This window comes from Epinephelus moara, chromosome 9 (assembly GCF_006386435.1).
Source record: "Epinephelus moara isolate mb chromosome 9, YSFRI_EMoa_1.0, whole genome shotgun sequence".
NCBI lineage: Eukaryota > Metazoa > Chordata > Actinopteri > Perciformes > Serranidae > Epinephelus > Epinephelus moara.
Window position 1 is genome coordinate 27,981,769 of NC_065514.1, and position 25,484 is coordinate 28,007,252.

General features: G+C 40.9%; 1 protein-coding gene across 1 annotated transcript in view; it reads right to left on the reverse strand.

The window, feature by feature from the left end:
• Window positions 1-25,484, reverse strand: part of lamc3 (laminin, gamma 3) — a 160,209-nt gene that overhangs the window by 51,845 nt on the left and 82,880 nt on the right. Inside the window, exons 8-10 of the mRNA XM_050053336.1 lie at window positions 25,107-25,243; window positions 22,515-22,634; window positions 10,978-11,176 (exon numbers count right to left, since the gene is read on the reverse strand). Coding sequence (XP_049909293.1) covers window positions 10,978-11,176; window positions 22,515-22,634; window positions 25,107-25,243 — 456 coding nt within the window. The remainder of the gene's footprint in view (window positions 1-10,977; window positions 11,177-22,514; window positions 22,635-25,106; window positions 25,244-25,484) is intronic.

The following is a 25,484-nucleotide window of genomic DNA, read 5'->3' on the forward strand; positions in this document are numbered from 1 at the left end:
GTAGACATCTCTGCAACTGATATCTCCAGTTATTAGTTAGCAACTCACACCAAAACAATCTAGACTGACAAACAGCACTAAAGGTAAGAGAAAATGTGCATTTTCTATTTGGGGGTGTGTTTAACAAAGTATAAAAACAGTGGTAAAACTGTCATGTGTTTCATTTAAAATCAATACTGTTGTTTACAACTACAGCATCCAGCTCTTAAAAACCCACCGTAGGACCTGCCCAGCACCAAATAGCAGATAAACAAAGTTAGTAGCCAAATAGCCAGATATTATAGCATAAATAACCTGACATAAACTCTTTTAGTGTAAATGACCAGATGACCAGAAGCCAGATGACCTCACATGACCCTGATCAAATTTGGATGGGCGAGCAGAAGCAGCTGTTCCAAGAACCGCTTATCTGAATAACAGGAAAGAGCAGCTTAAAGGGAAATTTCCGTTTATTTCAACCTGTCTCCTATCGTCCTAAATTTGTTTCAAGTGACTAGTGACATAAAAATAATAGTTAGCATGTTAGCCGTTAGCCTAGATACAGCCGGGGCGCATTGTAGCGTCAGACCTGTGATGATGATTCATGGCCAATCATCAAATAGTCTTGACCAAAAAGGTTGACCAACTTACAGCTTATGGACCAGTATTCCCTAGAATGAAATCAGCAGCATTGCTAAACACATACGAACTGTTTACATGCAGAAAATATCTGCATACCTAGCTAATACAGAAGGAGACAGGAGGAGGTTTATTACATCGTACTACCATCACCTTGCCAGTAACACAATCTGTCCCTCTGTCCTATCACCTGAAACTCAAGTTGAAGTGGGTTTCTCTTCTTTTACCCACACTAAAACCAATTTCAACAAGACTGACCTGTCCTTTGTCAAATGTTGTTTTCCAACCAACACAGACAACAGTACGAGTATATTGACTCCTGCCCAAACTGCCAACAATTGGAGTGTGATTCCAGACTGCCAACTGCGGTGTGAGCCCCATCATTGCAACCAAAACACATTCATGCAGCTTAACTCTTTATAACATCCACCAAGTCAGACCTTTCCTCACTGAGGATTCTGGCCAACTCTTTGCTCATGCTTTAATCATCTCCCATCTGAACTAGGGCTGAATGATACTAGGAAATAATCTTGCATAATAATATCGCAACTGAGATTCATTATGCAATTTTATTAAAGTTACTTATCTTCTGTATTATTCAATATACACAAGCATAAATCTATCTATAGCATGACCAACACAACATTGAATACAATCAGCATATAAACTACTATTTTATGGAGGCCAGACCTACATGTTATGAGAAAATGAGATGAATCGATGCATAAATTGATAGGAATACCACATATTTATTCAGCAATTGAACTGTAATAACCTTCAATCACTGTAGAATGTTATAACATCAAGTCTTGTAAGCATGTAATATAATCTTAATGTCTTCACTGAAATAACATCTCAAGAAAGAACAATAAAGCACTGCAGAACAAAAGGCCTGAGAACATTAATATATGAAAAAATAAATATGTATCTTACGGATCTCGAATTACACAAAACTATAGCTCAACCACTTTAAAAATATCTAGATAACTCAAAGTTCAGCCCCTTCACATCACTGAGCAGTTGGAAAGCAAGACATGGGACTTCACTTGGACTTGAGCTGCAGCATTTATTCATAGACAAACTGAAACCTACAATGTACATATACTACCACTTGACAACTTTACTGCTAATTTCTCCTCTTCTGTGGCCACACACTTGCTATGCACTGAGCTGTTCCTCAAATGAGCTACACTGTAATAGCTTATGTGCACATGTGGATTGCACTTAAAGGAATACTTCTTCCCCCAAATGACCATTTGTAGGTTGTATCAATTACTCACCCCATGTAACATTGAATACATGGAGAAAACGTTTTTCAGTGAACGAAAAATCCAAAAAATAGTTTAAAAAAAGTTTTAAAGGGTTTGGCTAGATTCACCAAAGTCAAACAATAACACAAATGAAGTAACTTACTGAGGCAGTGGTCGAGCAGCTCCTGTACTCAGGTAGAATTACTGTTTTTGTCCATGTAGTCTGGCTTTGAAGAGAGAGCACGGATTAACTTTCGCTCTCCAATCAGTTCCCCGTTGGAGAGGGCTGTCTGGGTAGTACTGAGCATGTGAGAAAAATGTTTTGTTTTTCTTTTTTTTCCCCAACAAATTAAATGTAACACGGGTTGAGTAATTGATAAACAAATGGTCATTTTGGGGGTGAAGGATTCCTTTCAACTGACTGCATGGCGTGACATTTTACAAATTGTTTTTTTCATCTACTCTCTCTCTTTGCATATGTCACATGGAGCATTAGCTCACGCACAAGTTGTTTCCGGCCCTCTGGTTGGTTAGAATATGCAACATTAAAAAAGCATTACTTTTAAATCACAGCTTTTGCAATATGAAATCTGCATTCCATTACATTGCAATGTCGGTTTGAATGATATTAATCACCCTAATCTGAATTAGTGCAGCTCCCCACCAGGCAAAGTACAACTTACTCAGAATGCTGTAACCTTCTGTTCCTTCTCTTCAGCTTCTTTAAAATTTAACACATCACTGTTTTTTCAGATTCCTTTCAGCGGCAACCAACAGCCTGCTGCCCATTGTTACCAAGACTGTAAGAGGGTGATCCCACAAGTATGTAGAGGCTCTACAGGACTGTTTTGGGCTAATGGACTGGAACAACCCCTGTGGAGCGCACAGAGAGGACAATGCAGGGCTCCCTGGCTGCATAACATGTCAATTTCCATGTGGACCCTTCAAAGCCATTAAACAGTTTGCCGTTTTCGGCAGTTCTCTTTAAACAAACCCTGGAAAACAAAGAAAGTTAAATCCCTGCTTAGGGAAGAAGAGGGCTTCCAGGGCTGGCTACAGGGAGGAAGCGAAGTTGGTCTGCGGGTGCTGAGGAGGAGAATTAAAGATAGAAACACAGGGGCAGAATTGAAGACAAATTGCAACAAAACAGTGTGAAGGAGGTGCTGAGTGGGATGAGAAGGATTACTGGCTCCAAGACGCCAGGCCAAGTGGGGGAAGAGAACAAAAATAGTGTGAATGACTTAAGTCTGTTTTTAACAGGTTGAATGTAGAGACCCGGCCAGCTGCACCCACTCCCCGAAGTTGACGGACCTAATGAGATCTCTCCACAACAATATGACTGATTACACTCCCGCTTCCCTACAGGCCGTCACACCGGGGATCACCTCTCCAGCCCCAGACACTCCCGCCTCCGGATTGGACACTTTAACATGAAGGGCAAGAAGGGAAAAAAAGGCCTGCAGGAGTCCAGAGGAAATTGTTGCAAGGAGAACCAAGTGAAGTGTAATGTGAGATGAAAGAGCTGGTAGAGGATTTCAAGCAGAGAAAGTGGTGGTGGAACAGTCCTACATATAGCTGAAGGTCAATATCAACAACAAATTGGACTGGTCTGAGAACACAGATGATGAGAGTAGGCTGTTCCCTTCAGGAAGGAACTACATGTACTAGTACAGTCTGCCTTTTTGGTATGTTAGTGAGGCAGAAATGATGAACATCTTGAAAGAAAAGGCAAATTTTGTAAGTGGGCTGAAGACAATAGCTCAGGATAAGTTCATCTGTTTTTTGGGTCTGTTTGGTGTATAAGCTCAAACCAGTTTGATTATATGCAAACAGTCTGAACCTGTATTTTACATTATTGCACATTTTGGCAAATTAAAAATTAGCCTTCATCAGCAACCTGTATTGATGACATCATGGTGCTAAATCCAACTTGTATTGCATTAGCAACAAGAGATATAACAATGTGATTAACATGATTGTTTATAAATGGACTAACTGAGCTACTAGTGTCTGACAGGTTAAGAACAATTTACTGCCCAGCCAAGGCTGGCAACATGAAGAGGATCACATTTCAGTAGAGGTGAGAGGGGGAAAGAGTGGCTCATGGTGTGTTTCTTTACTACAAAGTTCATGTGTTTTGTTTTTTTTAATGACGAGATGTGACATGGCAGAGTAAGTCTATCCAGAACTGTGTCAATATGGAAACTGTGTCAAATATGGATCTGAAGCAGACAAAAGGATGTCTTAACTGGCCGTGACATGGTGCGCCACTTTAACCTGAACTTTTGTCAGACGCCTTGTTGCTATTTATTCCCTTTGCTCGCTTTCAAAGCACCACAAAAGATGGGGAATGGCTGATTCATGAAGGTTCATGAGAAATATTACAAGATGCCTTCTTATTTCACTACCAAAAACCAAATACGGTGGCAGCTGGTTGGAGGGAGATTGCCAGGGAGCTGAAAGTTTCTGGTAAATGACCATCACTAATAACAAGCTAAACTACTTGCTGTTGGCTAGATTGTATGTTATTTCCAGTAAATATTGTAATAAAATGTGTTTTCTGCTTTAAAAAGAACAAGCATAAGATAGCTACTTTCCGCCTCCAGGCCAATCTTGAGCGTACATCTTATAGACACGTGGCTGTTTGCATGTCATTGCAGAAGTGCAGTTTGTTTGGGTTTTTTTTTTGTTTTTTTTATGGTATTTTTTGGGGCATATTGCCATTGTTGGACAGGACAGCCAAGCGTGAAAGGGAGAGAGAGAGTGAGAGGGGATAACATGCAGCAAAGGCTGGACTCAAACCCAGGCCACTGCAGCAACAGCCTTGTACATGGGGCGCCTGCTCTATCCACTAAGCCACCAACGCCCCCAGAAGTGCATATTTAATGGATTCAGTGTGGACAGAGAGCTCTGTCCATGCAATGTGTCGCAATGTCAAATGCTTGTTTGTTGTTAGGACACAGTATCACGCCACTCAAGAGTGGCTGCTGAGTCAAGTGCAACACCTTGTGTTAAAATTTGATATGCTAGTCTGATCCAGTGTTTAGCTTGATATCAAACCGGTGTGAAATTTATTACCCCAGCCCAACTTTAATGTATATTCAAAGAGTTAGTGGTGGCTACAAATGTCAATCTATCCTTCAAAGGTGCTGTATGTAACTTTGGAGCAAGACCATTGATTGTTTAGTCTCACTGCCAAGTCGTCAAACACTGGCGCATTGGGTTGGTAGGTGGAATGAACCACCACCCCAAAAGTATTTCATAACCTGGGAATGAGACTTAACAATCAACTGTCTTTCTCTAGAGTTTCTTACAGCACATTTAACTTAACTTCTTGGGTTAGCTTGGAATAAAGAAAATATACTAAAAAAAAATTCAAATGTCTCAACACGGACTTGTTTAAACAGCAACACAAACAAACACAGGGGCATGATGCCGGAAAAAAACAAAATGCACGCTGGCATAAGCCAGCTCAATCTGCTTTAGTCTCAGTTTCCAAATAGAGATGCTTATCAACTATCTACAACACAAACAAATGATTACAACTGACGCGCGTACATCTTAATATAATCTAACACTAGAGACAGGGAAAACAAGAGCAGCAGACTGCCAGCTACGAGTAATGTAAACACCATCAGCTCTGTGTGACAGGAACTGTGTCGCAGCTTGATTTTGATTGCTGCTATCTTTCTAACAATATCCGAACTGTGATTGCTGCAGTATTCAAAAAGGTGCTGTTGCCCTCGAATTACAATACAAACTATTCCTGCCTGCAAGGTCTAAATAAGAATTGTTACACCTTGTCACAAAATACTCGTGGAAAAAAAAAAAAATAACCAACCATTTGTATGAAATTGCTCTGTGAGTTTATATCTATATGTATATTTATATGCTACTGGAAGTGTATGAATGTGATCTGATTACTATAAGAACAAGTGTGCTTTTGCATGTTGGTGCGGGAGGCTTCAGTATGCATTATACCTGAGTAAGTAAAACTACTCAGACATCTAAAACTGCCACCGTTAACAGCAAAATGCTGCAGCAGGTCAGAGATGATTTCACTCAGAGATTCATGGATAAAAAATGTGGACAAAATATTTAAATCAAATATGAATTGAATATTAGATAGAAAATCCCTCAGTCAAATGCCTGGCAAAGAGGCTCTTCATGCACCTCATGTTTATAAAATGGAGCCTCTACCTGTTCACATTCCAAGGCCGTCAAATACCAACGCTTTGTCACACCCCTCTAGCAATGCAGAGGGCGACCTTTAGAGTATCTTTATGACGCACAGCTCACAGACATAGAGCTGGTTGAGAAAAAAGATCATGTTTCAGGTTAAAGTATGTTTGTTACGTAACGCAACAACATTGTTTTTTTGTTTCATGCTGGACACAACCTGCGGTCTTCTGGGTGAAAATCTGGTTTTGTTTGACATCTACCTCACCTCCCTCTCACCCTACATGGACTTTCTCACTCTTTATACTATATCAGTTGGGTTTTAGAGTTAGTGGAAAGCTCAGTGCATCATATAATGACGCTAAAGAAGTGCCTTTGGTATTGATATCACACATTGAGGAGTGTGAGGAACCGACTCTATCTGACACCCTGGGAATGAGAATGGGCTGGAGCTCCATGTTAGACACATGAAGTATGTGCAGAGCTTTGCACAGCCTGAAGAGCACACATACATACACTGTAATTCCCTTTAGGAATACGCTCGCCGAATAAACCTCTACAGTTGATGATAATATGACTATAACTTCACACTTTTCTGTACCTTCACGTGTTCATTCAAACCTGCATTCTTTTAAATGTTATGAGGTGTTTTTACTGCAATAGTGTATATAGATATATCCTATGTACATGTCTAGATAATATGTGGACAGGCTGAATTTTATACACATATATTGCATTGATATTTAATTCGTTTCACTCATGCTCATATTTTTTTCATAGTCATTTTCACATTTTTGGCCATATACAGTATGTTATTTCAAGTGGGCTGTGTCTGCGTCTGATTTGGTTGGAGTGTTAAATTTCATTTTTATCCTCCTTGTTTGTATATGTACAAGTTAAACTGTCAGTAAAAATACAGCACAACATAATTAACCATGAACCTAAATAAAATGAATTACTAAAGCATTAACTCCCATCCTTAAAACATTCAAAAATAACAGTTTAAGTATAATAAATCAACTTCATCAGTTTTGTTTACATCCCTAATGTCTTTACGACTGCGACCAGTATAATGCTATTTATATTCTATTTTTTCTTTGTTCCTTCGATGGCCCTCTTTTCCTCATCAAGTCAATAATGTTACATTTTTATTCACTGGTTGTCTGTCTGCTTGTCTGCTTGCATCTAATTTCAAGCCCTGGTGTTGGCATATCAGGCTGCAAAGGGACCACTATCCACAAAACCGTTCCTCTAGGCCATGGACCCACCCTATACTCCATCTAATGCTCTGCATGCTGTCGCTATAATCCACTTAGCTCTCCTTTCCTTGCTACGACCTGGTCATCCTCCCAATCTGGACCCCCCTCCTTTGCCTCCTGGAGCCTACTACAGGAGTGACCTCCCCACTCCAGTCAAAACATCAGACTCCTACAAGGTTCATCTGCTGTAGAAGTACCTTTTATAACCCTCCCTCCACTCACTCTAAACTTCCCCATATTAGTGGTCTAGTGGTCTTTTAAAAAAGAATTACCTTCTTTCTTAGGCACCGTCCACACACGGGTTTATCTGAAAATGTAGCTTGTTCTATGCATATTGGCCTTTTGTCCACATGCAACTGCGTTTTAGGTCACTGAAAGCAGACCTTTTGTAAAACTCCATCGATAGTGAAGATTTTCGTTAATGTTTTCAGTGTTTATGTGTAGAGAGGGAAAACAGTGTTTGGCTTGTAACGTTAAAGTGTGTGTTATCTCCTTTGTGAGGTGTCACATACAGGGCAACATTTTGTGCAACAGCAGACGTAGCCAAAACAGTAAATGGTAAATGGACTTGTACTTTTATAGTACCTTTCTAGTCTTCTGACCACTCAAAGTGCTTTTACACCACAGAGTCACATTCACCCATTCACACATACATTCACACTCTGGTGCCTGAGGCCACCATACAGGGTACGACCTGCTACTAATAGTAGTATACATAATAGTGCTGTTTCTAACTTTGCAGACAGGAATAGAGTTTTGCTTCCACTATATTGGGGAACAGAGGTGTCAGAATGTGCTACAGGCGTCACGGCTCCAGGTCTCTTCTTATTCTGTGTGTGGTTTTAGATTTAGGATTATTCACCGCCTTTTGGTTTGGCATGCTCTTGACAGTGTTTTAATTGTGTTTTTGCATTTTCATTGGTATGGAAACTTTTTTTTTCTAAAAGTGTTTGTTTGGACTTCGGATTGTTTGGGGGAACGAAGGAGGGAAAAACCCTGTTTTTAAAAATGCCTTTGTACATGTGGACTGGGACTTATATTTGCCAGTTTTCAGTCATGCTAGTGCCATGGCTCTCGAGATGGTTGGTCAATCAGTCCATCGCTTTGGTCCAGACTAGGCTTGTGCCGGTTTGAAAATTTTCCAACTGGTTTGATTTAAAGCAAAATATCTAACCAAACCAATATATCGAATTATATACCTAATTTTACCACTGGGGGTCGCATTGGAGCTATTTTTCCCAATAAAAGCCCATTATAGGTGTAATGCGCTTCCAATCCATTAGGTGGCGATAATGCTGTATTAACATACACACAAGGTTACAGAAGAAGAAGAAGCAGAAGAACACTTCTCTTGCAGCAGCAGCAGACAGCTGAGCAGAGCTGCGGAGTCGCAGTCTGCGGAGCCTCTGAGACAAACTAAACAAAACACTTGTAGGCTCCTCCACTTCATTTAAAAACATACATAAACCTTATTAAGTTGTCATAATNGGTATACAGTATTCAGTACTTTGCCAAACAAAGTCTGCCATTGTTCTGCCACGGTGTTCTTGGCGCTGCACTCAGCTGCCAAACTTTGTGGGCGTGTTTGCGCTGGTATATCATTAGCGCAATATCCTTTGTGAATAGGACGTTAAGACGGAGTAAACTGCGGGTGCAAATGAAGTGCAATTCAAGGTGCTATCAGCGGCCGCAGTTCATTCTTTGTGAATTCGGCCCTAAGTTTGTTGTAACTTTAGGCTATGTGTCATACAAAGTGTGGTTTAATTTTATTTTTCATAATACTGTAGCGTCCGCCAGGACGTGTGGAAAGGATGACGCAGTTATTCGGCAATTAAACCACCGTTTTTTACTGAACAGTAGGCCTACAGGTTACTGTTGGCCGTAACCACGCCAAAACAACCAACAAACAACAACTTAGCTGTAACTCCACCTGTGCACTCCTGCTCTCTCCTCCAGCTCACTCATACACACACCAGCACGCGCACTCACACAGCCCTCCTCATCCCCGTCTCACTCGCACCCTGCACCTCATTCAATCCCAAACATGCCATTAACTCACAGATCATTGACATTATAACAGAACATTTACTGCAGGGTCGCTACAATACATAGCCTATAACATTATCAAATCATAGCTTTAAAAAAAAAACAAAAAAAACGTCATATCTGACCAGGCCCGGCCTGGGCCCGTCAGAGGGAGGGGGGCTCCTGGCCCGACCCGGCTTGGGCCTGCGGGTCGGGTCGGGCCGGGCTCGGGCTCGGGCAGAGAATCTAAGCTCTAGTCCAGACTGAAATGTTTCGACAACAATCTGATAGATTGCCATAAAATTTGGTAAAGACATTCAAGGTCCCTAGAGGAAGAGTCCTACAGGCTTTGGTGATTCTTAGGTGACTCTAGAAATAGCGCTTCCAGCAGGTCAGTCAGTGAAAAACCTCAATACCTAGTTGATGGATTTTTTTTTTTTTTTTTTAAAGATATTTTTTGGGGCATTTTCAAGCCTTTAATTGATAGGACAGACAAGCGTGAAAGGGGGAGAGAGAGAGAGGGTGACATGCAGCAAAGGGCCACAGGCTGGAGTCGAACCCGGGCCGCGGCGGCAACAGCCTTGTACATGGGGCGCCTGCTCTACCACTAAGCCACCTACGTCCCACCTAGTTGATGGATTGGTAAGAAATTTTGTTCAGCTATTCATGGTCGCCACAAAGCCTCAAGAAGGTTGACATTTGTGGTTTTGAATAGTGTCTCACAACCATTGGATAGATGTCCATGAAATTTAGTACACAGTTTGTTATAACCTTGGGGTTTCTTTATTTTTTCTTCGAGTACCATCATCAGGCCAAAATTTGTTAGACTTTTTGCCAGCCATGACAACATCACTGGCTGGTATTGTTTTCACTTTGTGTGTGTGTGTGTGTGTCATCAGGGCATATTGTGGTCCTGGTGACACAGTTGTAGCAGGAACAATGTCTGTCTGTCTGTGGACAGAGATAGAGTCACAAAAAATTACAGGTGTATAGTTGAGATAAGGCTAAATTAAAAAATGGGCATGGTCCAAGTAAGGGGACTGAAAGCATGGGAAAGGCAGTGGGGAAGGGGCCATAGCCCCCCAACTTTATATCCCTGGCTGACATTTGTTTTAAGTTTGTAAGTCTGACCCCCTTTCTGTCACTTTTTCTGTACTCTTGGTGACTTTTGTGTCATTCAACACATTTCTGCTCACATTTCAAGTCACTCCAGGTGAAACCATCTGCTAAATGTATAAAATGTAAAAATGGAAATGCAATGCTGCCTCTCTGTACCTGCCAGATCTACATGACAGCCAGCGCATGGGGGAGCTGGCTCATCACCACATTCATATCCTGACATTCTGCTGGGACCATGACAGCACAGTCAATGTAGGTGAGCTGTAGTCTGTGCATGGGTGTCCTGGATAGTCTGTACTCTGCGGACTCTATATATATTGTAACAAGAAACAAGGCAGGCAACAGGGACATGCATAGATGCAGAGAAAAACAAACATCCCGACAACCATTCTTACGCACACATTGAGGCAAACGCTTTGGTATTTTCCACAGAGACTCAAGTAGTTCAACAGTAAAAAAAAAAAAAGAAAAAAAAAAAGCATGTGCACAGACTAACAAACTGACAGCCCCATGCTGCATCCTTGTACCTGACAATGAAGGAGTGCCGAGGTGTGAGGCTGGGGTCATGGTCAAGCACTGGTGTGGGTGAAAGGTCAGCAGACAGGGTGACTCCAGAGCCTTGGAGGAGCAAGGTGACGTGGTTGGGGAGCAGCGCGGTGGTCTCAGAGGTGAAGGTGATGGAGAGGAGCTGGCTGTAGCTGTAGACTTGATGACCCAGGAATTTCCCTAGTGGTGCGGGCAGAGGTTGGATGTTAGAGAGGTGAGCGGAGTCAGCTTTATTATTGAAGTCTCAGTCAGCTCTCTGCCGTCAACGCAGTAAACACAGAGATGGATTTTTGTTTGTGCAAATGTGTTGTGGTGGAATCTGAATTACTCTTTATCTTTGTGTATATATTTAAAAAATATTCTGCCTGTTCTTATCTCTTTCAGTCTGTGTGTGTGTGTGTGTGTGTGTGTGTGTGTGTCAGGGCAGAGGGGTACAGGCTTTTTGAGCCCATATGGAGCACTGCAGGAGTCTATGTGTAATTACCCACCCTCTCATCTCTGGCTCATTATAGCACATTAACAGGACTTCAAAGATCTTAGCCACCACTAGACAAACCCCCTCCTCTCCACTACCAACCTCCAAAACTAGCTAAAGGAAAAACACTCACAAGTTGTACTTTTCATATATAAACATAGGCAGAAGTCTTCCCGTCCCTCACTATGGATATGAAAGATGTAAACAACACATGCTATTGTAGAACGCCTTGCACCAGTTATGCTCTCAAAATGAAAAAATCATAACAATTTTTAGAAAAACAAAACAAAAAAAAAAAAACAACAACAACCATGCTGCCATTCTCGACCAGCTCTGGGTGAGCGAGTGGGCAAAACTGACAGGTTGCACGCTTGGTTGCCACCTTGTTTTTGAGCGTAATCGTGTGTGAAGTACATCCTGAGCTCTTGTGAGGGTTGGGAAGGCTAAGGACTTGAGTGGGTGATTTTGCTTGCGAGGTGCCTCTGGCGTCATTCAGAGCAATTCAACTGTCTGATCGTTTGATATCTTCTCAACCGACAGCCCCCTTTTATCATCTCTGCCGGGCCCCTCTGTACATCTGCAGCCCACTCTTGGTGTGTTTTTATCTGACCTGTAACGCTTTTGTAAGGCTCCGCTTTTAGACACCCTAATTGATGTTTTTGGCTGCTGTCAGTAATGTATTACTCAGTGATGTGTTAAAGTAATTAGTTAAAGTAATACATTATTACTTATTTTAAAGTAAAAAGCAATGCAATTAGTATTTCAATTAAGTCTAAACTGTTTTTCTTCTTTCATAATTTAATGCATTTCATGGTCCAATGAATAATGCTATTTGCTTTACCTATCATTCAATTGGTTTATTATATTATATTGTTATATTACTAGTCTTGCTGTATCTTTCCAGCTACTATGCAGCGACACTTGCTTGTTGTTCAGCTCCAATGTAAAGGAGTTACTTTTTTTCATGCGTTCATGTGACACATTACTGTGTCTGTCGTTTTTCTAATAAGCTGCAAGCTTTCACAAACAAGAAAACAAACTCAAGAAGTTGAGCTTTATTCACATTCTTCCATGAAACAACACACTCTGCCTCCATAGCTGTTAAAACAATTCAGTTTTAATGAGAGGATACACGAATAAAGGAAGCCTAACAAACTGCGTTATTTATATTTATTATTCAACACTATGCTATCAGTATTTGTAGGAAATGGAAAAACAGGCAATGATTGAAGAGGAAAGGCTTCAATTACGTGACCAATCAATAGCACTTTCTGTTCCGAGGCCAATAAGGCATCATTCATGTCAATTTGACTTTAGAATCGATAGAAATAGATAATTACAGCCAATCAGGAGCAGGGGGAGTGGCTAAACAACCACCAGTCACTGCCAGTGAAGACAAAAGGCCTTCTCAAGTAAAATGAGCTGCCACAGAGCTCAATGTAGTTTCAGGATCAATACATATTGAAATCAGCCAGTCTGGAAAAGAAACGACTCTTAGATTGAATCCATCACCAATTAGACAGGAACGCCTTCAATGAGCCCTCTCACATCTAAACATCTTAACCAGAGGAAAAACAACCAATGTGGGTGAGAGGTCTAAATGAAATTACAGATCAATACACACTGCTGAGTCCAAGGCACCACTCATACCAGTGCAAATACAGACACAGACATAAAAGACTGAATAGACAACTTGTAGTGTTAAAATTGCATGCTCAAATATAAAAATAGGATTTCTTTAAGTTCCTGTAATGTGCTGTCTACAGTTTTCAAAGGCACTTCACTCCTAAAATGCTTTAGCCAACTTTATTGTTACAAAAGTTTGTAGAATGCACATAGAATTATATTGATTTTATTTAAATTTTTTGATTTGGCAGACAATGATTAAGGATGATGATTAAAATGAGCCGCCATAAAGACTGGCCAGTGTTGCCAAATGTACGATAATTATTGTATTTGCATGATAATTTTGCCCCATGTACGATGTACGACTAATAATGCCAAAAGTGCTATAATATAAAATAATTTAACCATTTTGCGAGGCTTAGAATTAGTTGTTGGTTTTAGTTTGGGCTGTCTCATTTTAACTGATTTTCCAACAATCAGGACAACAAAAAAAATGGATCCTAAATCTGTGTTTATGCACCTCTCTTCACATAACCTCTGTCACCCTAACCATGCTAGGTGTAGGCTATGATAAACGTGATAAACAGTGGTGAAGTGGTAGTAGATGGGGTGTGTATACTAGGGATGCGCGTGATTAATCATTCGCCCCCTTGCTAGTCGACACCAGAAATATTAGTTAGTCAATCCAATTAGTGTTTTATTCATGTAAAAGGCCGCTTAACTGTCATGCAGCCGCCTGCCACTAGTGGGAGCTACAGAACTGTCAGACAGCAGCTCCCCTCCCCATGGTAATGCTCGAGTAGACTGGAGTTTTAAAACAGCACGGTGGGAAATAAGAGAGATGTGGTCTCTCACAAAACCAGTGTGGTTTGGCAGTACTTGGATTTAGAAAATGAAAATAAGGTAGCATGTAGGCTGTGTCAGAAAGAATGACATATAATCACTCAACTGGAGCAATACGTAACCAAAGTTGCTTTTTAGATGAGTCAACTAGTCCTAATTAAAATGTTCTTTTAGTCAACAGGGAAATTAGTCACCAGGAACATCCTAATGTATACTATTAGGTAAACGGGTAGGGTACAGAGGAGGAAGTGGGTAAACTGTTCTTTATATTCCAGTGGCTTTTTGGCTGATTTACTGTAAACAGACAGAAAAAGAGGTGGGTAATATATGTATAACTTCACCTACCCTCAACTACACCACTGCTTGTGAGCATGGCTGTCTGTCTTGAGCTGTGTCTGAGTCAAGTTCTTTTAAGTGCAGAAGTAAGGCGAGATATTTATTTAATTAGCTTAGCTTATTGCCTAGGTTTCCATGCCGAATATAAACAGGCTTCCAGTCGTGCTGTCTTGTAAATTAATTTTGTACTAGGCTATTACAAAAATTGTCAGAGTGATGGACTTAAGGACTCATACCCCCCTCCGCGCATCCTAGCAACTCCAGCTTGCTTTGAAAAAACAAAAACAAAAATGTGTGTAGATTTGTAGGTGTGTCAATAAGTCATTTAAATATGTGTTTTGTAAAATTACACGTTTTGCATATTTGTAGATACTTTAATTCTAAGCCTCTTGTACCATGTACCATTTCCCATCTTGAAAAACTGAGGCCTGCACTCAGTGTGTTCAAGAAATGCAGTGAGGAGAACGGTAAATGTTGTGAGAGAGAAAAAGGGAATTGATAAATGATTAAGTGTGTGCCAAGACCTAAAAAAAGAAAACTGAAGTGCGGAAAAATTAAATGACCAAGTGAAAGATAAATAGATAAATAACAGCTTAAAACAACAAAAGTTTTTATTATTTGACTGACTGAATTATTTATTGATGTACTCAGTTGTATTTTTCACTTTTCTGATAACATTTAATTGACTCTTGTAAGTTTCTGATCTCCATACAGTGCAAGGGTGTAGGTTTTGTTTGGGGGTCCTCTGCCAGATAATTTTGGGGTATCAAACACTTAATTTTCGGCATTAAAGTGATTTTATACGCACCAATTTGTGCATTTTCTGCAATATTTATGGTGTAGATGTCAAAATAAAAGTCCTCTGCTACTTCATGTTTTTATTGGAGTGGGGAGATGACAAATGTACTTTATAATATTGAGCAGGACGTGTCTCCCGTGTTCCTCCCAAAATCTACACCTATGACACAGAATCTTATACCTTTTCTATAAGGCGCTGTATATTTGTAATTTTATTTACTTTGGTCTGTACAGTCAGTCACACACACACACACACACGCACACACACCATACCCATTGCAACAGAATAGCATCCTCCAGATGATCATTGTTCCATTAAGTTTATAAGTGAGAACAGTCCCAGCAGAGCTACTATTTTGGGGGAACAGAGAAGAGGCAATTACCTACATTTAGGAAGTGATGCTCTATAATAATGAGTAATGTAAGAAACTCATGTTCACAGAAAATAAAAGTCAACAGATATTACTTTTGAAATGATTAATAGGAAATATATACTGCACATTCCTTGCATAACGGTGGGTAATGAGCCCAGTAATACTGTTGTGTGACTAAGCTAATATTCTCTCCTAAAGTGCTCCCTTATGGTTGTGAGTGGTTATGTTTCAGATGGAGCTTGCTGGCCATTATTCTGCTGGGGTCTGATTTGCGTCAGTGTGGTTCCTGGTAGTTTTTTCTCTCTCTGTGAGGACTGAGGTACCAAAGCATAATTACTCATAACCCTAATAGACCATCCAGCAATGGCCCCACTGGCGGGCCCCTCTCCAAAGTAATGAATCACTATAAAAAACAATGAAAGGATTATTCATGTGTAAGCCTGATCTGCTGTCTGTGTGTTTCCATGGATTTATATTCATTATTTTATCTCATATGACAAATCGGAGAGAATTAAAAAGTTGGTCAGTTTTGCTGACTGATAAATCATCAAGTTATTCCTTAAAGGAACAATCTGAGATTTTTGGAAATACGCCTCCTTTTTTGCTTGTTGAGAGTTTGAGAAGATCAATACCACTCTCATGTCTAAGACTGATACCGATCTCAGGGTTCCCACACCTTGTTAAACATCAAATCTAATGACTTTTCAAGGACTTTCCAGGCCCATTCAGGGACCCACTAGTTTGAGACATAGATCAAAGCTAATTACTATTACAACACTGAGACTTTTTATGAGAGCTGGCAGTCTCTACTGAAGCTCACAGCCAATAATTAAAAAGATACAGAGGCCTGAATGTGTGAACGCTTCTTAATTGTGCTGTGTTACAGTGATGGCAGAGTATGTTGTCTCTTGCCTTCTCTAACACAGCACAGCAAAATATTACATTGTGTAAGTTGATCCATAGAGAGTGTCTATCAGTGCCAATGTATGTCTATTTTCAAAAACTTTCACAGCCTCAATTTTTACCAAATTCACAAACTTTCAAGGATTTCAAACCCTGCAATCGTTGCATCTAATTCTTGGCAGGAAAGCGAATTTACTGTTCAATAAAGTGTCAAAGTAGTCCTTTAAAGGTCCAGTGTGTGGGATTCAGGCGATACATAGGCAGAAATGGAACATAATATAATGAGTATGTTTTCTTTAGTGTATAGTCACCTGAAAATAACAATCATCATGCTTATGCTACCTTAGAATGAGCTGTTTATATCTACATAGGGAGCGGACCCTCGTCCATGTTGTTAGCAGTGTTGCTCTATGTTTCTACAGTAGCCCAGAACAGACAAACCAAACGTCAGCACTAGATAGGGCCATTCCTCTTTTTACGTCGGCTGCCATATTTAGCAGCCCCATGACATTTAGTGTTGGAAAAACACTGATATTTTAACATGAAACTGTTTAATTTAGTGTTTTTATCGGTTTAAATCACTGGGTCAGTTTGTTTTGCTGAGGAAGAGACCTCTGCAGATAATTCAGCTCCTGGTTAAAACCTCCTGGATGTCTAGATTGTAAGTTCTCAGAGGAAAAAGGTAAGCACACATTGGCAGGTGCTGGGCTGAACAGCGTCAGAGAGACTGATTGAAATGTGAAACTGCTTTGTTTCAAGATTCACTGGTTGCAGTCTGCAGTCCTCACCTCTAGGTGCCAATGAATCCTACACCTTATTCCTTTAAGCAAAATTACCAAACATGCTCTGGTTTGGGCTTCTCCAATTTAAGGACTTGTGTTTATCATTACACTTAACATCTGTAGGTTTTGGACTGTCGGTCAGACATAACAAGCTGTTTTAAGATTTCAACTTGGGCTCTAGAAACTGATAGACAAAACTATTCATAGAAAAATTATCAACAGATCAATTGCTAATAGAAATAATCAATGCAGCCCTGGGTCAGTAAGCCAAATATATGAGGCATGTATTTTAATCAACAGCTTAAAAAAACAGAATAGAAAAAAAGCAAAGCTTTAACATGTGTCTGCTCCATTTGGTTTCTATGACTCCGTCAGAATGATCTGAAGTCCGCTGACTGTGCTGCTGCTGACACTCTGCCAGGAACACATAAAGCCACCATCACAACAAGTGATAGATTCCCCTATAACTTTTGGGGAACCGCGGAGGAGCTGACGATCAATCAGGAGGTTTAGACTTTGCTCCAACCAAATTAAATCAACTCAATTTCAATTAAATCACAGCCGCCTCGCACAAACACAAGTCCCACTGAGGATTTAACATCAACCACCACTCAGACAGTTCAGGGGCAAAGGTTGGATGGACAAACTTTAAACTTTTAAACAGGTCCCACACTGTCAAGACACAGAGTCTAACACTAAACTGCACTGCCTGCAGGTGCAATAGACGTGACCTGAAACCCAATTACATGAAAAGAAGAGAGTTCCATTCATATTCAAGGAGGCTTTTAAAGCAATATGCACCACATGTGGATATGCAGACTGGTGCACATACACACTGACTATAGCTATACAACCAACAGAGATTATTGATATTAGACATGAAAAGAATATCATAGAAATAAAACTTACTATTTGAAAAAAAATCAACACAATCAAACAAATTTGCCTGAGCCTTCGGTGTCTACACCACAGTGCCAAAACTGTGGTTTAAAATGAATGAGAATGCAATACCTTTTTGACAAAGTGTTGTTGTCGGTCTGAACAGCCTTAAGACCTTAGTATGCTCAGACAAACTGCTCAACAGATCCTCTACCGCTGTCTGAAATCCACTTATCCTGATGGAATTGGTGGGACTGTGTCCGGCAATTTTTGTAACTTCCTGAAACAGGCAACCTTAGGCCCCAGTCACACTGAGACGCAATGCTACAGGTGCTGCCACTTCAAAAAAAAACCTTGGCAAGGCGCACTGAGCAAAACAGCATGTTACACCAGCAGAGCTGCGTGCACAACCGCACAATCAAATGTGAAAAAAACCACACAAACTGACCCGTAACCTTCCCTATGCTCCATCTCGCTCTCTCCCTCAAAGACAGTGACCAATATAAAACTATCATGACATGAGATATGGTTCCCTCTTCTCTCTCACATACTCTGCAGCTCTATTACAATCCAACAGCTAACTGGCTAGTAAGCTTGCCAATGTACTGGCATGGTAAACAGCATTATACTCACTATGATTCACCTGGCTGCTTATGCAACTCCATGCATGCATTAGCTCATAAGTTTTTGAATGATGGGGTGACCTTCATTGTAAACACTGCTAGTATTGACCTTTTGACTACATTTGCCTATGTCCAAATGTTCCTACCACATCTATCCTGCCTCTTGGTTGTTTTGATTGGCCGACTGGGCAAAGTGTGACATTAAAGAGCTGTGCTGTGAAAAGTTAAGAATATTTGAATTTCTACTGCCCTGACACACCAAGCCAACAGCTGGCCGTTGGTCAATGTCAGGCCGTCAATGAGCGTCTGTTGGCTGAGTAGTTGCAGTGTTTCCTGCACTGTTGGCCCTCGTTGGCTCATGTTGGCTTTTTTTCAGTCAATGCAGAATGTTGAATCAATGTCAGAGATGGTGAAACCCATTGGTGATTGAAAGAATTCTGGTTGGCAGTGCAGCTCTGTGCATGAGAAGAGAAACATAAGTGAGGAAAGGAAACAAATGGCTAAATCAAGAGGGTGTACAATCAGAACCAATTTGTTGATTTTGGTAAGATTATGTTTTTAGCCGTTGAGCTATTTAGAAGAAATGGTCTGTGAGTGTTTATGTTATTGTTCACTAGCACATGGTAAATATCCATTGTTCTTTCAACATCTGGTTGTGTTGTTGATGGGCTAACTGGTTAACTAGCCACTTGAATCCTTCCTGCTGTTGCTGTTCTTTTATGTGCTTCTAAAAACTGCAAGTAAAACCTGAAGCGCGGCGCAACAGAGAAGCACATGCCAGGCACAGTATACAATAGAAAAACAATGGTTTTGATGGCAACACGTTTCTTGCAATGCATGTACTGTGATCAGGGCCTTATATGTCATTCTTTCACACATGCAGTGACTGGTCATGTGTTTGGAGGTGAAGAAAGTAGGCATGATTTGAATTTCTCTCTCAAGCTCTCTTTCTATTACCTCCTTTACTTTTTGAGTAGTGCAACTACATGAATTAGAATGAAGGGACTGCGTGAAAAATTTCTTGTGTTAAGACAACAGAATGCACAAAAGATACAGAGCTCTTGGAGAGAGATTGGGGAGGCAGTGGGATGCAGCCCGGAGGAAGATATGATGGCATGCTTCTCACCAGGCCTCTGAGTGTGGCCATTTGGAATGGGTATCAACACTTTTACCTTAAGATGTGGTCAGACACGTACCACTGAGTTTGTTTCAAGCATACTGAATTCTTTACTCTCAGTCTCACTCAAGCACTCCTTCACCTTCTAAGTTAGTTGACTTTCTCTCTGTGTCTCTTCCTCTGCACTCCTTGTTCCCTGTTTTTGCTCTCTCTATCTCCCCTTTCAGTTTTCTCATCTCCCTTTGCAACATCTCCTTTCTGTTTTGCTTATGCTTCCAGATGACAAGGCCACCAGACTGGGTTACATGCAGACCTGGGCGCAGGTAGTGCTCAGGTTGTATGAGGCTCTTAGCTGCAAATGCTGCTTGAATCAGAGTGACAGGTAGCCTGGAGCTGCTCTCGTGGATCTTTGCTCTCCTTACTCTCTCTTCCGCTCCTCAGCTGAACACAAGGGCAGCCATATGCTACTCCCTCGCCTTCTACTAGAGGGTTATTTCATTAAAATTCTGTCCTTTTCCCCCTCCCTTCTTCTCCTTTATTTTCCTTTTCTTGTCTCCCTGCTGCTTCGGGCTTAGCAGGTTGGCCTGCGCTGCAGATATGAAAAGGATCAACATTGCAAGCCTCTCAACAGATGGCTGTTAGGACTTATGTTAGATGATGTCCCCTTCAGCATGAAATGCCGCTTAGCCAAGAGAGCTGCAGTTACTGTCCAGCAGATTCGAGTGGTGACCACAGTTGTTGGAGGCAGGTCAAAGCAACTGTTTAGGGAGGTACTTCATGTTTGTCTATGATAGTTCCTGGCAGCTGCGCTCAAGTGTTCAGTCTGTTAAGTCACCGGGGGGACTTGAACTCCGCCTGTGTCAACTGTCAAGCAGATGTCCAGGATCAGGAGGAGGACAAGTGGCATTGCACATGTTTCAGAGGGGGACTGTGCCCTCAAGTGTCCACGTGCATTCACACGTCTACCCACATAAATATGGGACTTGGGCACTTGACGTACTAGTAGTGAAAAGAAAATAGGTGAGAGGACAATTGAAGAGGTTTACAGAAATGAAACGTTTTCATGCAAGTGAAAAGGAAGGAGCAATTTTGATGTCCTGACTGGGCCGGTCATTTGACAATCTGGGGTGAAGAAATGAAGAGGAGAAAGGAGTGAAGGCATAAGTGCCATGCTGGCCTGATTGTCATGGGGGACTCAGGAAACTCAAGTGATATTCTTTCTCTCTCTCTTTTTCTTTCACGCTATCTCAAACTCTCCCTGTCTGGTCCAACAACTCCTTGTCAGGCACTATTGCGAGAATATCAGTGATGTCTTGTCCTCTGTAGCATTGGCTGATATTTCTGGAGCTGGGTGAGCTCCCAAACACTCGTCTCTCTCGACGAATTCAATAAAAAAAAAAGCCTATGATTGAATCCTGTCCCTCGTGTGACAGCTGAAGCCCGAGACAAACTACGGTGACAAATACATTCGTGGGAATCACAGAAATTGCATTTCGTATGATGTTTGACGCGGACTTGTCACTCAGAATTATCTCGTACTTTGGTGAAGAACACAGTGGAGGGATTTCCGCACAAATATAAATTAAAAGTAAGAAGAGCAGAGACAGTGGCAAAGAGAGAGAATTCCAGAGCTGCTTCCAAGGCCGCTGCCACTCCGCTCTAATCTTTAAAGTAACTGTACACACGCAGCATGGCTATGAAAAGAGGGCGAGAGAAAATGAGATCATTAATAGGGATGGCAAGGCAATAGATTTGTGCATTTATTATGTGGAGAAACAACATAAACAAGCACTGCGCGAAGTAGATAAGCAGGCTGCCACAAAGCTGCTCTCGGCCAGCTGGGCCACTAATCTGTGTGCTGTGGCCTACAGAGACGTCACTATAGGCCGTGTGAAGATGAAAAGCAACTTTAAAAGACACCATTAACTATGTACAGTTATAATTACACATACATATGGCGAAGCATGCAAGCATTCATGAAGGACTTATCTATATGTCTTGTATACACACACTCACAACTTGCACATCCATGACTTATGTGCGCATTCATAATGACATTTTACAAATTATGCCTGACCACCAGGCTTTGTCACATCCCGCTGTAAGCATTTCATCTTTCTAAAAAAAGATGCCTCCAAATGGAGTCCTTTTCTGTGATCACGCATTTTGGGCATTAAACCTCCAGGACGCGGAGTTAATGGGATTGCTCCTGTTTTGCCTCCGGCTGTGGGGCTGCAGAGTGGCTGGAGGGGCTGCGGGTTGATGCCTAGAACCGACTTAGTGGAGACAAGAAGAAACCAAGCCAATTTTCACTTTGTTGCTTCTCCAGCATGGCCAAGACATCCAATTCCATCAGGCCTTTGCTGCTGGGGCGGCTGATAGAAATGGGCCCTAAGTCCTGTAGCTGGGCCAGCTTATTCCCTTATCTCCTAATGGCTCTGATAACGGATTGGGGGAAATGGTGTCAGAATAACTGCCGCATGACCCGTTGCCAAAGACCCTGATTAATCTCACTAAGGAACAACAGGAACAAGATATGGGTATTAAAGATGCTCTTCTAACACTAATATCATTTACATATTTGCTGGAAGAGCAACAACTGGAGGATTTATTATCTAATAACGTAAATGTCAAACAATACTAAAACAGCTTCCTGAAACCTTATTGTAGCTTACTGGAACCTACCCATTTGACCCTACCGGAGGTATCGATGTGTCCTCATGGATGAACTTGAATCTCTATTATTTTGCGTTCTGACTCACCAGGGGCTTTATAAAAGCCGATGTCTTCCTCGGTAAGAGGCAGCAGGTAGACTTCACCTTCCTTCCACAGCAGGGGGTACTCCTGCCCTCCAGAGAACTCTCCCAACCAGCCGTCCTGATCTGGAGATAAAAGAAAACATTTTAGAACATGAATCATAGCTATTCTCCTCTGCATCACAGGCTGTCAGGAGATATTTGGATAAAACTAGTGTTCACAGAGACTTTAAACCAGAGGTCATCACACATTTGTCCAAGGGCTAGACTTTTTCTAGCAGACACTGTGGAGGCCAGAGTTTCGAATTAAAAAGAAAAAAAAAATTAAACCTAATATTTGCTTTATAATAATTAAATAAATATTTTTTTTAAATAATAAAATAAAATTATTTTAAGAAATAAAATGTTCAAAAAGAGCATGTGACTGCTCTTGCATGAAGATATACAGGACGCATTCCATTTATAAAAATGGCAAATCGTTTCAGCTCCACCTATCCAGACCCAACCTGCAAACAGCCGAGGGACAGAGAGAGGTGAAGAGGAGGTGGAAGGTCGACTATTTCTGTAAGTTATTCATCTCAGGCTAATCATTAAATACAACAATCCTGATAACTGTCTTGTCTCCCTGCAGGAAGACGATACCGGATACACCAGAAAAGCACTGACAGGCTCAGGAGGAGTCTCCTCTCTCAAGCCACAAGGATCCCAGATGAAGACACTGTCTAAGACTGCCCAATCTCTATTCATTACTCTGTCTTTTTTTCATGAACAAACTGAAGGCACTGACAGATTACATTTTACTTGAACTATATTTTATGTGATTTCATGTGACAAATAAATTTATTGATAATTGATACCCTGTGATATTTTTCTATAAGGTTATCAAAACCCGCCCTGTGCATCATTTCTACTTATTAATAATAAGCTGAGAGGTGGATTTATAACATATTTAGTACCTATGGGTGGGACACCCACATTTAGGAACATCTGGGACTGGTAAATCATTCCCAGTAAAATTATTTCCGTGTCAATTGTTTTGGGGTTGCTTTAATATAGGAAGCAAAAAAAATGCTGGATAAGTACTGGAACACATTTTTTTTCCCGCCTCACATTTTCTGAATTCACCCATTCTCTATGAGCCAGAGGCCTTGGCCGGCCGTATGTGGCCCGCAGGGCGCAAGTCGACAATCACTAAATGTTTGAGTTCTTAAAGGAGATGTGTTGAGATTATTTTTCCATTACTTTTATTTTATCTGTGATCAACAGAGGAAAAAAAACAACTGTACACAGTGGCCCTGAGAAACTCAACACACGGCAAAGAAACGTGCTACAAATACAGAAAACACAAAGAAACTCAGAAATCCTGTAAGCTGCACAGAACAAAACAGTGTCACAAAGTTACTAAACAATGTTTCCAGGTGACAGTAAAAAGTGATGAACATGAACATGATGAATTCGAGTTCTTGCCATGGCCTTGGCTGAAACAGGCTACATTAGCCTGCACATACACTATATATACTGTATATATACACCTGAGGCTTGTATTACAAAGCAGGATTTGGGGTTAGCGAGGTAACTAAAAAGTTAAATCTGGATTTTCAGTACTATGAAGCTGGTTCTCTTTTTACCAGGATAAATTACTGTGGTAACTTATGCTGAACAGCAAACCTGCTTCAGAGCAGGTTAACTTCAGAGTATCAGATCACAACCTGTCAACAACCTGACCACTGACTAATCAGATTAATGAAGAGGAAAGTATCCCAACACAGACAAAAGTCCAGGGTGACAGGTAAAATAGGGTAGCCTATATATTATTATAGGTCAGTCGAATCATTTCATTGTTTCAGGGCTCTATTTCCACTGGTTTTAAAACAGATCTCCTATAAAAGGGAGTTATCATTTACAACACTAAACACATGATTTTAGCAGTATTTTAACTTGTGAAGTTTATTTCAGTTTGCAGTGAGAGCTGACAGTGTTGCTGTCTTTACAGTGCTCTGATTCTATCACTGCAGCTTGAAATAACATCTAAAACATGCAATCAGAATGTTACAACTGAAATATTCAGTGTTCAGTGTTCTCTCAATTAGGTATTGTTTTCTGTGTTTGCAGCTTGTTTCGTTACGCTGCATGTGTTGTAAAAACAGTGATGGAGTTTTATTCTTTGGAGCATTTATAAATTCTATGCATGCAATCTGATGAAGATGACTTTCTAATTAGTTTGTGTTTTGTATATTTGTCTGACTTTTCTTAAGTTGCAGTGTGTTGGACTTGCAGGGCCACTTTAACTGTGAAGGAGCCAGCGATAGCATAAAAGACAAATTTTCATTTGCCGTCCCTGGCTCCCTAAAAACAAAATAAAACAACATATATCATAAAGTTGATATACAGAAAGAAATATAGCAACAGGCACAATGCAGTACAGTACACATTCACCAATAAATTATAGCACAATGAAATACATTACGAAAAATGAAGAGGGTGCAAATTCAGAGAGAACAAAGTAAACATCGTTGGTCTTGTTAATTTTAGCTGGGTAAAAACAATCCCACAGTAACAAGGGAACCTCATTAATGGTGGGTGTGTTTCAGACAATACCTTCGATGAAGTCAGAAGTGATGTTGACAGCAGCATAGTGATTGGATGAGGAGCAGGCCAGTGAGTGGCCAAAGCAGAAACACGCCTGGCAGCCTGCCGGGTTCACTTGTTGTAGGTTGAAAAAGCCTGGCTTGCATCTGTAGGCACACACACACATACCCACATCCATAAAAAGTTATCAACATCCACACACTGTGCGTGCACCTCACTGCAGCTATTATAACGCATCCTTGCCGTAGTGCTATTCTTACTAATCTCTTTAAGTTGTACTCAGTGCAGCCATCAGGATGCTGGTTGCTGCAAGCTGCAGTGTTACAGAAGAGGGGACCAAATGGAGCTCAGCTGCAAGGACCCTGAGCTCTGACCTACAGACACTAG